General features: G+C 28.8%; 1 protein-coding gene across 1 annotated transcript in view; it reads right to left on the bottom strand.

Annotated features, from left to right (window-relative positions):
• Nucleotides 1–8,343: 8,343 nt before the first annotated feature.
• The window catches only part of LOC116774470 (neuropeptides capa receptor-like), a 35,875-nt gene continuing 24,682 nt past the window's right edge, over nucleotides 8,344–19,536 (bottom strand). The window contains exons 4-8 of the mRNA XM_032667208.2: nucleotides 17,241–17,440; nucleotides 14,785–14,926; nucleotides 13,783–13,886; nucleotides 10,665–10,848; nucleotides 8,344–9,351 (exon numbers count right to left, since the gene is read on the bottom strand). Coding sequence (XP_032523099.2) covers nucleotides 9,081–9,351; nucleotides 10,665–10,848; nucleotides 13,783–13,886; nucleotides 14,785–14,926; nucleotides 17,241–17,440 — 901 coding nt within the window. The 3' untranslated portion in view covers nucleotides 8,344–9,080. The remainder of the gene's footprint in view (nucleotides 9,352–10,664; nucleotides 10,849–13,782; nucleotides 13,887–14,784; nucleotides 14,927–17,240; nucleotides 17,441–19,536) is intronic.

Below are 19,536 nucleotides of genomic sequence, written 5' to 3'. Positions count from 1 at the left end.
GTGGCATTCGGAGGTCAAAACGAATTTTTTTTTATAGATCCCATAGTACCGCCCACTATCGAAAATATTGTTAATATTCTACTTTAAATGAGATAGATTGAAAATCATTATTTATTCCGATTTTCAGTAACAATTCCAAAAATGTTGTCGTGACACATACTCCGACATTGATCGTTTTTTAATCACTTCTGTCAAATAGTTTTGCTGTAAAGTGATTGTTTTCATTATTACTATGAAATTTATAGACAAACTTGTAAAACTCCTCAATGTTTCACAACATTACACTTCCGGACTGTGTGACAGGTCATAATTCTTGTAAGATAAGTATATTTTTTTTATTATATTTATCATTTAAAAAGTCTGTTTTATATTATTAAAACTTGACTGTTGAAGAAATGAGTTACAAACTTCATATTTTAAACCCACTCATTCCACCATATAGGTTTGTCCCCTGAAGATATTACTTATTTCTTATTTTACTTCTCCACCCGAGCTATATGCAAAAATATTCGCAAAAGAAGTTCCAATAATGTATGTCGCATGTTTTATTATAGAGGCAGCGTCCTCTGTATTTTAGATGAATGGAAGTAACATTGATTGATCGTTTGCTTTTTTGAGAAAATAATTATTACCCATAATATGGAGAAAATTAGATAAAAACTTATGAAATCTGTTATTATGATAATAATGTACACAAGTATTGAACAATTTTATGTGTATATATATATATATATATATATATATATATATATATATTTCTAAATATACAAGTCATTTAGAGAACCAGTTACAAGTATGCTTCGTTATGTCAAAGTGATTGTAAAATATAGTCCCTACAACCTCCGACCAACAAATAGCTCATTAACTTAAAAGACGTTTCTAATCAAACTGGAGAGCTAACCTTTTAATTCAGAATTAAAGCAAGTTATTTTTATATGTTATAAATATATTTTTTACGACATTATTCAATATAAAAAAAAACGTTACTTAGAATTACGACATTTTTTTGATTGGCTGTTTAAATAAGACCTTCATCCGTGCTAAGACGTGCATAATATATTCTGCCAGTGTCGTGTAGAATAGAGAAGACGTCAGATATTTATATAAGGCCGACCTGATTTGGCTGTTACACATATTTTTTTATAATCTTTCTAAGATGTTACAAATTTTGATGTGTTGTCTAATGTTTTTTACAAACGATTTTATAACTACAAAGGATTTATTAATTCTTGCGAATAGTATTTAAATATTGCAATGCTTATTCATTATAAAAAATTCACTAACCGCTCGAAGTTTTCCTGTTAAAAGATAATTTTATTGTTATTAATATATAATTAAATTTTTAAAAAGAAAAATAGATATGTTTTAAATGTTTTAGTTATTGAAAATCATAGTTGATTCAAAATGAATGTCAGTAATAGGTAGATATTATTTTTAAGGTGTTAATTGTCGTAATTATAAATAAATCTAACATTAACGATTATGAATATTGGCTGCAATATTGGACTGTTCCGCTCCTTGGATATTGATTTGTGATATATACGGTATAAATAAACTACATATAGATTAAGAAACTAAAGAAGAGTAGATTGGTAGTGTTAAAAACGATCCATGTATCACTTGCAGAAAATTATCATTGAATAACAGTATTTTTCTATAACTACTAACTAACTCCCCTTCCTTCATTTGGAAGTGTTGCATACAATAGGCGTTTTGTAACTAGGACTCCATGTTTAGACATAACAAATAAAAATGACTACAGACGCTCCTTAAATTTATTTTTTTCCCAAGTAACCAGAAATATTATCTTATAATATAACCTTTCGAACTTTGAAAATTAATATTTGTAGTTCAAGCAATGTTGATAGAAATAGTTTACTTAGTTATTTTCTTTCATCAACAATATGCTATAAATATACTTCTCATTTAATTTAAAATGAAATTTATCGTAATTATTAAAATACCAATCATTTAATACTGGAAGGATGGTATCAGAACAAGTCTTGAATTGGTACATGTGTTGGTCTTTTATGGATAGTAGTGCTTCATATCGCCAACAATTACGAACTTGAACTGCCAGTTTCCATAGAGAATGAATGTTCGCACTTCGCTGTGAGATCAAGGAGCCGTAAATCGTAGTCGCTTTAGACAAAGCCACCTATTGTTCTTCATTGGGCTAAATGGTTTTTCGCCTCCAGCTGTTTGGGTTACAGTGACGACCATAATATCTCAATAGGACTGCATGATGGAGAAACTTTGCGAGTGGCTTCCAACTAGAACTAACTTCTCAGCTAAGTTACTATGATACATAATATAGTATAAACTCATGTCATTTCCATTGAAACATTTTATTGTATATGAATTTTTATTGAGTCCTCACCGCCGTATTTAAGTATCGTGAATTCATATTAAGAGATAAGATAATCCAATGTCTGCATTAACAGAGGCTGTATGAGAAGCATTTCGGAAATGTAAATCTTTTTAGTCACTATAATATAAATATAAATATAAATCCTGAATTGCATTACACACTTTTGAAATTATCATAGGTATAAGCCTTGGCTTTTGTTTGTTGTGTCCTTTCATCAAAATCTCGTCATACTCGGCTTTCTAACATTGAGTTGGAGAGTTATAATTTAGTAACTGTTTTTTTTTTAATTGAAAAAACTAACTTGATCTTTATATCTTTTATGTAAAACAAACAAACATTGAAACCAAAAAAAATCTCGCTTCGTATTAAGGTAATATAGAGTTTATCAACATGTCCTAACTTAACATCCAATTATCCGTCTCAGGATTACGCTCTAATTCTGTTGAACTTAATTTGTTAGCCGAACAACAGTCAGGCCTTGTTAACTATCTTGTATGAGAGGTTTGAGACTGAAACCAAGTTCCTTTAGTTCCTACGCTGAATAGAGGAATTGTTTCATTGACATACAACAATACGTTGATAATGAAAGTATTTGTTAAGGATCAGTGTTTAGTGATATCTGATTTTCATGCAATTTATTAAAAGAGTTATCTATGAACGTCAGTACTGCTATATTTATAGATATTCAAATAACATATAAATATGTATATCTATAGGGAGACACGGATTTTGTATTAAATTTATGTATATGGAGATAATAGTTTTTTTTATCTTTCATATTACTATCGTGAACGCAACCTCAGTAATCCCGGCTGTTTCTTTCATATTATAGTACTTATAATAAATTAGTATATTATAACTTAATGTATAATAAACAGAACATCTAAGTGTATCCTTTTTTTCATATAAATAAGGTATGTCATGTTTAATCAAATGATAAAGAAATCCATTGTCAGATGTAAGCTCCAATTGCCTTGACCAGACATTATCTTATCACTGTATAATTGAGACGAAATTAGAGAAATAAGATAGAGAATAAAAAAAAATCTAATTTTATATATATACATATATATGTAACATATTTATATATAAAAATACTTGTTTTAAATATTTGAATATAATATATAAATCAATATATCTGTGTCCTAAACGACAACTTGAATTTTGAAGTACAGTGTTTATTTTTTATAATGTTAAAATAAAATAAGGAAACTCGTTGCAAAAGTCCTCCATGAATAATTAACATTAATATTTTCCGTTTGTTAGAAGAAAATTCTTTGAATCGAAATCGTTAATTTAATCTTTTTCTATAATAAAAAAAATCCTTATCTTTATTGTTTACTCCCTTATCTCTTAAATTAAATACAACGCAATGTATCTTCAAAAGGAATATAATGGTGTAAGTTTGGTTTAAGAATATTACTAAGCAATTTCTTTTATGAAGTAAGCAACCTTTTTTTACAAGATCTATTTGTCAGTAAAAACTGAGACGTATTAACAAAACGCTATAAATGTTGACAATATCTTCTAAAAATTTCTTGAGTTTCAGTTGTTCGTCTCGTACGAAATTGTCACTTTGGTTTGACGTAAACTGTCACGATGGCAAATACTGGATTAAATGAGTTGAGCTTGGATTAAATTGTGGGTTAAGTGATATTTCTAAATGAAGTTTTAATGTAAATAAAAACATAATACAAAGAAGTCGCTTTTCCTTCTATCTACTTCAACAAATATGATTGAAAGATTTTGCAATTGTCTTGAATTCTCTTTTGCACTTTGTATCATTTTTAAACGCTCTTAGAGTTTCTGACGCGTTGTGAGTTCAAACAGTTTATTCTTTGTTCTTTAGGACGAGCTAGAACTGTTGAATAATGAAATGTCAGAAATATGTATAGCAAGATTATTAAGATTTTCTTTTTACACGTCATTCCTGACATAAAAACCTACATCAGTTTCGAGAATAACTTAGAAAATTTTTTAAAATTTCGTTACCACGATTATTCTGCGATATTAATAATAACAATCTGTATTTTACTGAACTAATTGTTTTAGTTCATTAAAATACGGATTTCTTCACTTAACTTCAACGGAAGAACATTGACTAATATTATATACGCAAAAAAAAAAAAATTACATACGTTAGTTTCTCTAATTATACACAAATACAAATACTCAAATTTTATTACTGAAAATATGAGTCATTCAAAAAAAAACCTAGCTTATATATTTATCATATTAAGTTTATATCTTAGATACCATCAGGGAGAGGCAAACCTTAATTGAATTCAGATCCCCTATCACTCGAATAACTAGCTTAATTTTCAAACGCAAAAATATAACGGCCGTATAAAATAACGGATGTATTTAATACTGATACTCGAGTTAACTGGTAGAGGGCACGTGTTTGTAAACGTAATTTAGTCGTGTGTGATTCAATTGTGTTAATTTTTTTATAGATTGTAAACAAACGCTCAATGTTCCGTTTAAATTATTGTATTGATTTAAAAATCCAATATTCGTGTGCTATTTGTTCAATCGGCGTAAAGTAATTTTTAAGGGCTGCGTTTCATCCGATGAGTGAGAGAGCCGGATGCCCTTTCCATTTTCCCATCCTTTCTTCTCCCGGGATGTTAATGTGTGTGACGTTCTTTTGTCCTGCATTTTAAGTCTGTTTCGGGGTGTTGAGCGTTCTCCTGGGGGTCCAGGGAGATAGTGAAACTGCAGATAGGACAAGGGCTCTTCCGTACTAAAGGCAACGCTCTATGACAGGCTAGTTATTGGACCATCAGCATCCTACCATCCTTCCCTTCACCTTAAGGCTGAAACACATCCGCAACATAATGTTGCAGATTTTCATGGGTTACGTTACTGCTAAAATCTATTTCCATGAATCTTTTAATTTATTAATTAAAAAAACAACAGGATTTTAAATTTGGAAACCGATAGTGTTGTTTCCTTAAAAACTTTATTCGAAATGAAAATACAGAAATATTTTATCAATTTCATAATTTATTTAAAAGACAAAGATTTAGATCACATATTATTTTGTCTATTTAGATTTTATTTAAATTTATCGGTTGTAAATAGTCCATCAGTCTTCTTAGTTGCAAAGAGGGTAACCAGTTAAATAGAACATCAATCAATCTGTAGTCAAGTCATCATTTTGTCAGTCGGATTAAAATTATCAGTAACCTGAATTCGTTTTGGTAAAAGATATTTTAACAATACCATTATGAGTCAGTTTTATTTTCATATTGGCCTAAAATCATAAAACGTTATATGCAATGTCTTTTTTTTATTTATAAAAATATACTGATTTTAAGTTATTTTTAAAATATTTTTCAAATAATTTCATACACTTTTTATAGTTATTGGCCCATTGTTATATAATGTGTTATTTAAATGGTTATTATACTTTAGTATTATAAACGTTCACTTCATGGGAGAGTTATTTCATTTTATACTATAACGGTTTTACTTATAAATAATTAATTGTTAATTCCATAGTAACATCCATATAATTTTAACATTTTTATACGTTTTTAACCTTGGTTATCGAAACCTAACTAACAAAAGAAAAAAAATCATAATGCAATTAAATATTAAATAGTATTAAAATAATCTGTCAGAGGTCTGAAAAGTTGTATCTGTCGAGAAGAAACTAGTTAGACGCTCTTGTTGAAGCGGAATTCATACTTAGCTTACTCTCGCAATGTGTGTTCTTCAGTTCAGTAAACGGTAAGAAAAAGCAAACAAGGCTTGAGTGCGGACAGAAGTGAAGACGTAAAGGACTACGCCACTATTCATTGATTAAGTTTTCTTTGTGGATTGTATTTTGGATTGTTAATATTTAATTGGTAATATTTAATTCTAGTGGAAATTGTGAATTGAATTATTTTTCATTTAATTATAAACTACAATTACAAAGACAATATTAAAAAAATCTATTTAATTTGTTATTCTACATGAAAATTAATACATATCTTGATACTTTATTTAACACACTTATATTATACAAACGTGTTATTAGCACCGTAGCAGTGATGTATTTTTTTATATTTCAAAACACGCCTAAAGCATTTCACGCTCCTCAAGAAATTTACCTTAAAAAAGGTATATTTTTTATCATTTCTTTTAAAATTTTAGATGATTTAATATATATTGGAATTATAACCGACTTTATACTTTATGGAGAAATCAATGAAATGGACGCGAATGAACAAATAATTTGACTCTTATACAATAGGTCTGAAAAAAACTATTAAATTCTTGGAAAAACTCTAATGCAGAGAGCAAACTAATATAGTCGTTTCAATGAATAAGGCAATTCTGATTTAATGTAAGCTTGTTCTTATATGTGCATATAAATGTGTATGTTACGTACTTGGGTGAATATTTATATATGTGACAGAAAAAATAATTCGAGTGCTACTTTTAAAACGAAGAAATATTACGATGATAAAAAAATTAAAACAGATCCATTATTTTGGAGACGGACGAGGAGACGTAAAACGGCGTGACTTTTTGATTTTTAATATTTTTTTTAAATCAAAAAGCAACGCGTTTGTAATAATTTTTTTTTTTTTTACATTCGTAATTTATTTGTGTAATTTGTTTAATAAGTTTAGTTCTTAATTGCTTTTTGGTTTCTCCTAATGATATTATCTATGTTTATATCTTTTATAAATGTTTTAGTCTGGATCCCTTTATTTACAAATATAAATGTCGTTCCAATTTGGCGAAACAACCAAAACGATTAATTATATTAGAACAACTCGTTACGACTAAGGGACAAAACTATACTTCTGATAAAATAAATGATTTATTGATCTCTATGAATACATTACATCAGATGAAAGTTCCCAGTACACTTTTATACCTTTCATAAATTTACCATTCTAACTTACAAAATACCCTTTAAAGTTATAACTTCATAGATATTGTTATCTGGATCAAACAATTCGGCGTTAGACAAAACTTTAAGTCATAATATTGAGATAGCTGGACTTAGTTAAATGGCTAAAATAGTAATTTAAAAAGTGACTAATGATTATTGCTTTTCAGATAAGATTTAATTTTTTGCTTACAGCTAAATTTATTTAAATTTACACACAAACTTATTGCTCTTTTATTTTCATGTTAATTTTAAAGCGAAAATGGATTTCAAACCCTTGTTATATAAAATGACTACATGGAACACCATATCTAGCAATTTTTGGCCTTAAAACAAACATTTTCATCATACATATGGGTATATTTTATCACAATCAATTGAGTTTTTTGACTGACAATAGGAGATATGTCTATAAATTCTTATTGTAAATAAAGTTAACACTAATGAGGTTTTACTAACATACAACTTTTGCCTCAAAAATGACACGAAATGATACGAAAAACAATAATTTATAATAGAAAAGTAAAGCGCAAGTATTTCTTATACATTCTTCAAAACGATTACTTTAACCGCTCTTGCAGTATCATTCAAATTGTTAAAATAGTTCATAAAAATGTAAAATATGTATTTGATATCAGAGAATCCTGTGAATGCTATTACGGTTTTGACATTGTTGAAAACATATTTTTTTGTTTAATTTTTAAATGTTGTAAATAAACACTGTTCTTATTGCCTTCATAGAAGATTTAGAAATAAATGTATTAATAAAGAACTAAACTATTTTTGATAGTGTCTATCGATTCAAAATGAATTAAATGGTTTTCAAAATTGTATAATGTACCTATTACCTATATTTTTTATAAACAGATATATAATTACATAGGAACCGTTTTTATAACTTTATCATAAAAAATATGTAAATATTAATGATTAAAGAAGTTATAAAAGATATTATAATTGTATTACTCGCTATGTCCCTTTGTTTTCAATATACCTATTGTAATTACGTGAATGAATTTTTTTGTTATGAAAGACTTAATATTAAATATAAACAGACTAAAGAATAAATAAAACAACCTTTTGATTTCTATTTTATTTTAATATAACATCAAAACACAAGTATCTTTTAATATATACAAAACCTAACTTACGAAATTGTTCGACAAAATATTCATTACTTATACTTATAAAAGTTCTTATACTAAAACAGTTAATAAAATATAAAATAGCACAGATAATATAATAAATTTACATTTAGAATTTAATTATTTGACAGTTAAAGTGACGCAGCTCTTTTAATAAAGATATATTTACAAGATTATGGGCTTAAATTATATTAATAAATAAGATAGGAAAGGACAAAGGAGGTTTTACATGTTGATAATGAAAGGGAAACCTATCGATATTTTTACAATTCTTACAAATAACTATTTCCTTTTCTAATATTATTTACAAATATCGTATACTATTTATAACTAACGTTTTAAAAGCTATTAATTTTTTTTAAATAAACTTTATGTATTTTGATAACGAAATACTTTCAAGGTTACAGTTAAGTTTGATTAATACGAAACCCAACTCTGAAGAGTGATGGAAAATGAATAGACAAATATGAAAACTTTAATAATATCAAGTAAATATACACCCGTACTAAAGTTACTATAACTATCATCAATAAAATAGTGATTGTATGGTTATTTTTTCTTTAATTTGTTCGGAAACAAAAATTTAAATATAAATTCAGTTTAGAACTTTTGTCTTATAAAATTAAAGTGCTTATAGACCTCGTATAAATATAAATTTCCTATGTTAACTCTACGAAGGTCCCCCATTGTCATGATTGTCTTGCAGAGCATTATTTACGTTGGGATAGTAAAAAATTGTTTTGTCGTCAATCTCAGTTTCAATGCAGAATGGTTTATCCTTAACGAAGTCCACTTTACTGGTTGGTAGTCTTTGTTCAGAGTAGAAGCTGGACTTGGGCCTGGCGCATGTGGAGAGAGTTGTCTCCCTTCGGATCCTGTCGAAGCTGTTCCTATCAGGCTGGTGTCTACAGAGTAGGGTCTCTTGGAACGCCAAGCGATACCTGATACCAACGAAGTATATAACTTTAAAAATATATAAGGACATGTTTACTGAAATCAGGAACATTTATTGTACTTTATCACACGGATTTTTGATACAATTGATATAAAGCTTGTGTTAAGATAACTGTATTAAAAATATCTTTAAATCAACTATACCGTAAAAAACCTGTAAAGTTATTTGAATATTGACGTCTACATTAAAATATATATGAAAAAAATTGATTATATATTAATTATATGTTGTTGTATATTTGCTAAGTTAAAACGTAACGAAGTCAAAGGTTACGTTATAGTTAGTAAATAATACAAAATATATAATAGCGGTGCGTTTGTTACGTTTAAAAATTACAATATATTTCTGAAGGGATGAAAACTATTTTATAGTAGTTTTAATTTACGGTGTTTGATTTGCTGTTGACCTCGGACTAAATAGAATTAGTTCGGCTTCCGTTGGATCAAACAGACTTAAAGCTAAATAAAAACGTTATTTTCCACAAGTAATGCAATCGATTTGTCTATAAATAAAAAAGAGAATCATTAAATATTAAATAATAGAAACAATTATGCTCTGAACAATATATTTACTTTGGAAACGTGAAGAAAAATTGTTATACGATTTGTATGAACTGTATTGATGACAGTATAATACTTGTAACTTAAATATCAAACAGTTATGTAGAGGCTCATCAACTAATGTGTATGAAAATCTGTAACTTTGATTTATTTGCAATATACGGTTTGATTATGAATATGAAAACTTTTTTTCATTCGGCCAATATTTAAATTAGATTGAATTACTGAAAAAATATTTTGTAGAAAAAATTTTTCATGTCAAACAATTTTAATTTGATCCCCGTTAGCATTTTTGTGCCTGTATATATTTTTGTCAAAGACGTTGTTAGTGAGTTGTTTGTTTAGTTGAAAGAAAAGTTTCAGTATTGTGGTCTATTGTAATAGTAAGAATGGTATCTTAAAACTACTAACAAACACTCTTTTGTAACAAATGTACATACACATGAGCATGGCTGATATGTAAAGAGTTTGTTTTCATCGCATGTGAGTCTTGAAAGCGTTTTTGGTAAAATAATATTGGCTACTTATATCCAGGCCATTATTTTTATGACGGGAAGTGTATGAGATAACTGTAATATTAAAGATGTTTTATCCCGTCTTCGTTCATTTTTATCGAAAACTTTATTTTCCTGTTAACAATATATTGAAAACACATTTTGTTGGTAAGCCTCGAGTAATCTCTACGTCTAAAAAATTCAGAACTTTTAAAATATATATATTAGTTTAATTCTTAACCTACCTTGCACTCATGACGTTGTACAAAATCGGGTTCACAGTCGCTGAAACGTAGTACAAAGCCCCAGCCACGTTGAACAGATGTTCATTGATGACGTGGAAGTCAGGATGGTTGTAGCCATATATGAAGAAGAGACGCTGAACGTGGAAGGGTGTCCAGCACACGAAGAATGCTATCACTACAGCAACTGAGTCATGATTGGATTAAAATTCGTATGGCATATATAAAATTAATAAGTCCAAATGAGTAGGTTTCTAAACTGATATCTTCAGATAAAAGGGTGTGATAGTTTTACCATTCTTTATTTAAGGGTAACATTTGAAGGTGCTATCTGTATGTTTTTTTTCCAGGAAAATCCTAAACAATTTTTCCTAACTTTGCAGCATAGAAGGAACGCTACAAGACGCCATCGTTAATGTTAATTTTCTTCAATATTAAAAATATTATAATAACACGATCTGCACCATTATTATATAATTTTAAGATAAAATAATATTTTGTAAGAAAACGATTATTAATAAAGAGGTCTTCTATATAGATTCAGCATCTTGGTTGCTTGGTAAAATTTTTTGTAATGGGACGTTTTAAACACATTTTTGTATCATAGTATTTTGTGGTTTTTAGTAAACACTTTAAAAGTTGTAAAGAATTCAGTGAAGTAGACATTATTGGACACGGCATTGTGTATCAATATTGTGTTTAAAAAAGTCTATAGCCCTACTAATATATAGTAATACCCGCTAATGTAGTATTGCTCTAGTTCGTTTGTAAAATTCATGAAAGACTATTGTCATTTTAATTGAATTATTTTTGTCATTTTAATTGAATTTATAAAAAAAGCTTGAATCCGAACAACTCATTTTCATTTCAATGTTATTTGATTTACTACTTCGTATATCTAATTATATTGTTGTTTATTTATAGTTTTTGGGAACGAAATTGACTTTTAAATAAGGTTTCGGAAACCTCAGTAGACCCAGTGTCGGAGAATTGCGGAAGACTTTTACGATTGTCTCCAAGGAATTGTGACATTTTATCTAAAATTTAAGAGTAATTTTATGTTAATAAGCGAAAATTTATGTAAATTGAGTTTGAAAACGCTTCCAGCCTTAGATTTGTTATATTAATTTAATTTAGCCGCCAATGTTGCTTAAATAATAAAAATTTAGCGTTGTGCTTAAAATGACTTTTATCGATTTTATTATGTAATATAAAAAAAATACAAATTGTTATGTCGTAGTTATTGGCGATATGTCTTTATGTATTGTATAACTGAAAAAAACTAGTCAAGAAACAAATCTTTAGCAACTGATTTAACACAAGATATTAGAAATGCGGAGTTCAATTGCTCTCGCCTCATCCTGTAAGAACAATTGTAACTACTGGAACCCAAGAATGTAACTTTCTAATACTTTCTAATACAACGTTATTTAGAACGAAATTTTTAGTGGAAGTTTTGATATATAAAATAGTTAATTTCGATAATAACTAGTGACATCGTTCCTATAGCGTTGTTGTAGTTTATGAAACATTTATCACAAACTGAGTTCCAATACATTCATGTCCTTAGACGTCCACGTTTTATCAGTGTACTTGAAATAAAAATCACTCAAAATGTATATTTATTTATATATAAATATGGTGCAAAATACATAAACGTCGAGTTTTTAACGTAAATGGAAATTTTAGGAATATATTTAAAAAAAAAAACAAATGATTTAAATATGATTAAGTGAAACTGAAGAGACTAAGAGACTAAATTTTCACAAAGATATTTATATTTAGAATGTCTGTTATAGCAAAAGTATTGAAAGGCTTTTATTAAAATAATTAGTTGAATATAACTTTCATGTAAGCAATGTTTTAGGAAATTAGAAGTATGACCACAAAACACTAATGTATTTTATTGATTTTCGTACTAATTTAAAACGATTTAATTGTGGGGTTAACATTCGTAAACAATAAATGAAAATACGTAGTATATTCTGATTTTTAAATAGTTAAATGTAGCTAATCACTGCCAATTCAACGCAATTTAAATTGATCCCAAGGCTTCATCGATTGAAGATTTCAAAATAAGAATATGAGTTCACAGACTATTATTTAAAATTACATTCGAGAATCACTTTGTATTGTTACGCGATTAGTGGTCACGGTAAACAACTATCTCGAGTGTAACAAATATATTTTCCACAAATCTTTTCGGTGACTACCTACATTTCACATATTGATTGTTCTTTCAAGTCATACGACGATAATTTTTATTTGTTTTTTTTTATAAAGACAGACAAAAATCAGACGTTTGAGAATCATCTGAAATTATTTATATACAAAGATTTCATAGATTTTCGCGAGTATTCATTTAAATAAAACTAACATTTTCGCATTACTACGCATTATTCTATTACTTTAAAAACTACATAGTACGGTTATTTTACAGCAACCGTGACCACGGGCGGACGAGATGAAAATGTCTGTCATCTACCGCCGCCGATATCTTAATTTTCTCGCATACCGCCCTGGATGTACGCAGAATGCGCTTACCGTGTCTTGAGATATTGCAGTGTGGTTACGGACACTATTATATACAATCATAAAAAACGCATAATATCTGATAAACTTAGATTCATTCATTAAAAAATTTAATACTGTATCCATGGTACAAGTTTGTTTCATTTCCTACATACGAAACGTTTTGTCGTTTGGTGTTGAGTAACTGGAAACGCAAACTTGCAAACTTGTGGTTAGCGGAGTCTGATTGTATTTTAAGATGACCATACGATACTAATTTAGACTAAGCATGCTGCTGTCCTTGTTGTCATGTGATTCTAAAAATGTATTTGTTACTCCGAATAAATATTTATATTTTTTACAACACAATACTACAATTTTCAAGCAAAAAGTTAACAATTAAAAGTTTTATTTGTTATCCAATCACGTTTAACATTGTTCGATAGCTCACACATTTTATGCAGGGTCATAATTAAATAGGTTTTCAATTTTTATTTCTAAGTTTGAAAATATTCAACAATGTAATAAAAAAATATAACATTCTTCTTGACATTGTCATCATATTATGGCCAGTGTTGTTTTAAATTATTTAAAAAGTAAAGAAACTTACTAAGCATTCGTATGACGGCTTTTCTCGACTTTGCCTGTCTTGATTCTCCGTGGACGTGTCCTTTGAACATGCCTTGTTTTGCCTTGGCACTTACTTTGGTGGACCTAGGAAAGAGGACAGCGTTTATAATAATAGCTATGTGTTACTCAAAAAGGCTTTTTCACACACACACACACACACACAGACTTGTATGTATATGTGTAGAGGCCTTTATCAATAGCTAAATAAATTTACAAAACCCATCCCCGTAAATAACCAGGTTATTTAAAATTTCATTGCACTAAATTAGTTGTTGCATAAACTCAGCCTCGCGAACGCTAACTACAAAACAATATCAGCGGAACAAACTTTGTTCCGTTCCAATTTTAAATAGTTTAAAAAGAAATTATATTCCATTGATTTCATTAAATGTTTGAAGTAGTGTAGTTATTTACATTAATTATGGAGGCCTGAACAAAAGGATTTAATGTGTTTAGACAGAAGTTAATTAGTGTCGGTAGGACATACGGAGTTAGTGTTAGGTTATAAAGACATTAAACTATAGACAACCTTTCTCCTTTCCCATTTCGGCAAAGAAATTTAAGAAAAATGAATAACTTGGTCTGTTTATGATTTGATATAACAAAGCATGGTCCGGCCGCTCAGAGTTTGCGTTTCATAAATAAAACACAGTAGTTATTTTTAATATAATGGCATTGGATTTTGTGTATCATGTTATGTGATCTTGTCACCTCTGTGCAAAGTAAAAAAGTTGATATTGCCTTAAAATCGAAAGTTTGACTTTTTAAAACTATTGTTTTTAGTTGTAAGTTGGAACAACTATTTAATTTGTAATGCTTTCACTCTATGAAGTAAATGACAGGTATTTAAAACATTGTTATAAATTGTAGGCCAATCCAAAGTTACGTCGCTCATTGGACCGTCCAAAGTTACGCGACCTGTCAGAAACGCAGACCTTGAGCTTCCGGATTATTATAACTAAATTTCAACGTTACTAGACACCTGATATGAATCCCCATGGTGATGTATAGACATAGTATGATGACAGCTGGTATGAAGAAGAAGAAAATGCTGCTGATTTCCAAGAGCGGTGACGACGCGGTCAGGGTACAGAACGCTGAATCCAGTGACACGTTCCCAGAATCTTAAACAGTTACATATAATTTGTGATCCAATTTACATAATGTGTTAATAATTAATAAATACTTTTTCTTATTAAAAAAAAACAAGCGAACACTCGGAGACCTGTAAATAAAATTTACTTGACGTAAACTGGCAGCTTTATATTATTAGTACTAAAGCTGTATTTGCAAATAATTAGAGAAAATTTAATAATAATAAACATCTTTAAATTAATTATGTGTCCTTTCTTATGTTTTATATTAAAAACAAAATATATATATGTATAAATAAAGACACTTTAATAGGGTAAATAGGACCACGTCGGCATTTCTCTCCTTTCCTACTTAAATTAATTTACCGTAAGCGTTAAAAACTTCACATTTCAATTTGCCGCTTCCGATAAATGAATATACAAAATTTTTGCTATATTCTAAGACATTAAGTTTCCAATGGTAAATTCCCTTGGATGGGAAACTGAGAAAATGAAAAAAAAAAAAACAAAAATTTAGTTTTTGGTTAATGAGTACATATTCTTAAATTTTCTCCTACATTTTCTTCAAACGTTGAAAATGATGAGTTTCCATATTCATAAAAAAAAAATTCCACTTACTTTTATGCCTACATACAATACCTTAACATTATTGGTACAGTTGGTGATGCTGGTGTTATGATTCTGGACATTATGATGCGAGATATAAAGGGAAAACTAATATAATCTCAGTTGAATCAAACGTGTGGAATTTAAATGAAAATCTTCATCACTTATCGATAGGACTGAGTGCGATCTAATTTTATATTTAACATTGTACTTTACAACTTCATCTGTATATAAATTGACTGTATTGGAATCGTGTGAGGTCACTACTTTAGTGCTCTGCTTAAAATCAGAAATAGAAAAGCGATGTAAATATTTACTAAAGGTAAATTTAATTCTATTTAGAGTGGAATCCAAATATTTTATGATGCATTCTCTGATTACCAAATTCAGTAAATAAAATTTTTGTAAAACAATTATTCATAAATAGCAGATTTTTCCTCTGAAGAAATTGTTCGGAAAGTGTAACGGGAAAGTAGGTTTGGTGTTAGAAATAATATCATATAATTATATATAAGCGAAATTTGAAATACTCTACAATGCCATTATGAATGAAGCCTTAGCATTACTAAAAAAATGTGACGTATTGACTGGTTGACCTTTATGTTGCGGAAAATATGTTTAAAATGTTAACTTTATTTTATTTAACAGTATTCGTAATTAAAAGATTCGGCAATGTTTTTTCTTTGCTGAACAAAGTCAAACAGCTGGCTTCCTTAAACTAGTCTTCATTTCATTTCTAGCATTTCAAGGTCGTAGAATTCATTATCCTTTATTTAAATAAGCCTTATAATTTAACAATAGAAATATATGACCAAATATTAGCTGGTTTTTATAGCGTGTTTTCAAGTAGGAATCGACCTAGAAATAATTTTTGAAAGGCAGATACTGCCTGAAAATATATTTAAATTCATTACCAAAATGATTTATGATAATACATGTGACCGTAAAAATATAGTGATGTGAAAAGTAGGATATTTGTTTCATTAAAAAGTTTAATCATGTTTTGCTTCCAAAGAACTGATTTAAACATAGTCTGTCCAAACCTCTCTAAACAAAGCAACATTCAGGAGTTATGTAAAAGAAACACTGAACAATATATATATATATAACATTTTTCCAAAACATTTCGAAACTCACTCAACATAGAGAACGTCACATAAATGTAATCTAAACTTACAAATGTATATACTTCAACTATGGAACTTGTGTATTAATTTCTGTTTCGTAACTTCCGACAGATTAATTCAGATTTAACCGAATACGTTGATACAATTAAAACCGTCGAGATATCACAGCATCACGGTTATTAAACTACAAAACCATTTCAGTTTATGTAACATCAATCAGCTAAACACGATTCCAGTCATAAGCATTCGCATGTCACGCTTTAAGGTATTTCAAATACAACATCTCTTTGTTAGCGGATCAATCGTGTAAGTAAATTAATTATTTTTATATAATAATTTAACGTCATTAAATTATCTTAATAATATTATAAAATAAGTTTAAGTATAAATATTTAAGTGTTTTTCAATCCTATACTAAAGAACAGCTCCACCTATATTGATATCGTAAGTAACATAGTTAAACGAAATAACAATCAGAACATTATTATTATTATTCGGATGTTATATTAAATAATTTTACATTATGTGATATGTTTTATCATTGTACGATAAAATATATGACGAAGAACACGAGTAGAGGAAGGTTTGTTAATATAATAAATGTGACTTACTTGGTGGATAGTCTCTGTAATAAATGTCGCTGTAGTGGGCGTATGGCGATGCACTTACCAACGCCACAAGCCACAAAACTACAATGATTTTCGTGGCACGCGTCAAACCAGCCATGGCGTATAGATGCAGGGGATGACAGATCGCTAAGTATCGCTCCAAAGAGAAAGCGGATATCGTTAGCACTGACACGTAGGTCGCTCTATAATAAGAAACAAAATATTAATTTACTGTATAGTATTCTTACTAATAGTAAGCATCGTCACACTATACACAAAGCGTCTCCTGTACTTTATTCCAGAACCTCCTTTAATATTATAACGTGCGAAGAATTATGAATAAAAAACTTTAAACGCTCCGTTTGTAGTGCAACGATGCAAACTTGTTGTTAGGGAATAGTACTTTAAATATATTATAGATATATCTTTAAACACCATTAAGGAGACTCAGTTAAGTTACGAGAGGTTAATATCATTGACCTTTGTGGAGAATTGGCAAAAAAGAAAAAAAATATCAGAAAATACATTAGTCGTAAATTTAGTTTGGTTTGATAAGGTAACTTTTTATTTTAAATTAGAAAAATATTGAACAAAGGATATCTAGAAACAAATGTCATCTTTGTTTTGTACACCAAAGTCACATTGACCGGAAATGTTACCAGGATTATAAGGATTCTTTCTTTAAGTAACCAATTAATTATTTAAAATATTTGTATGAAAATAATTTTGTTTATAAAAGAATATGTTACAAGAGATTTAATTTAATATTAGTTATAACATTTTCTGACTTGATATTCGTTTAGTTTAATACTAATTAGATTAGCTTGAGTCTCAAAAACGGAATATCTGATATCTTATTATATATTATATAAATACATATACATTCTAAGGCACAAGTCAATAGATAAAGAAAGTTTTTACAAATTAAGTGCTGTGGGACCCCCAATTCCTTATCTATCTTTATAAAATTTTGTATTAATTCTGGCAGCTTCATAAATTTTTTAACGGAATAACATATTGTTATTCCGAAAGCAACTCTATATAACTTCGTATTTAAATAATCCGTTTCTAATATTGTGACTGAGATTTTTTACTAAGTGTTCATTAAATCTTATACGTAGAAATAGATGGTTTATTTTGTATAGACCTAATTTTATATTTTGAGGTTTTTAAAGTATTATACTTTATAGGGAGTGAGTTCGTTATCGCAACTAGTGTTGTTCAAAGCGGTGTTTGTGTTGCAATCTTGCAGTCTTCAGTCTTGCTGTTTTCTTATTATTGAATTTCTGCAAAACCATTACTAAGACTGGTTGTATAAGCCCATGACTGAGGCCGACGCTAGTTAGACTAGTCTCGTTTTATTAACGACTTTTTTAGTCTCATTGGTCTAAACGTAAAAATGTCAATCGATTGATTGACTAAGACTGATTTATTTTTAAAGATAATAAAAAAACACATTACAATCTTTTTATTACCTACAAAGTCATATTGGTAATTAAACAATTTTGACCCCTTCCCCACAAGAACCGTGCCTAATTATTGCCTAGTAATTGCCTGTTCATACCACACTAAACTTTCAGTTATATTCATCACACGTAAACCTTTGCAAACGACGTTTCTTCCGAATAAAATGGTTACAGGTGTCGAGATTCTAAATGTTTAAATGACCCAAACTAATAATTCCACCAACTAAATTTAATTTAAAGCCATCTCAAAGCTGTTTAAAGATGTTTAAGTGTGTTTCACGAGTAGTAGAAATGGCAGTTGCTTGTAATTTTAATCGACATACTTCAGCGTTATTACCACATTCAGTCATCCGTGTACACATTTTGTACACATCAGCCCACCAACTTTCTCTATATTCATTTCAAGTGCTAATTGCTTTTAATTTTGGTTCCATACATTTTAGTTCACACCAGTTTCTGCGGTTCCCACTTAATGTAAAAATCAATGTAACACAAGAGGTGGAATAGAATATAAATTTGGTTAATGTTGTAATATCAGTGGTATTTACAAAGAGTGAATATTAAATTATATTTATTTTTATTACAAGTTTGTTACAGAATCGCGATGATATAATGTATTCTGTTACTATAATTCAGTTTTGAATTATTTCTTCGGTCTCGTAATTTATTTTATGCAAGTTATGTTGTGTTCAGTGCGATTTTAATATTGCTATTTGTGTTATATTACATCAAACATTGATATTTAATCCCTCGTCACACGGAGCTCGCCGGCAAACACCTGTGAGCTCTGTTTAGCCTCTGTACATGTCTGTCAAAATTAATTTATGTCTGAA

The sequence above is a fragment of the Danaus plexippus genome, chromosome 26, assembly GCF_018135715.1.
Source record: "Danaus plexippus chromosome 26, MEX_DaPlex, whole genome shotgun sequence".
Taxonomy (NCBI): domain Eukaryota; kingdom Metazoa; phylum Arthropoda; class Insecta; order Lepidoptera; family Nymphalidae; genus Danaus; species Danaus plexippus.
Note: the sequence above shows the minus strand (reverse complement) of the source record. Positions and strands in the feature narration are given on the sequence as shown.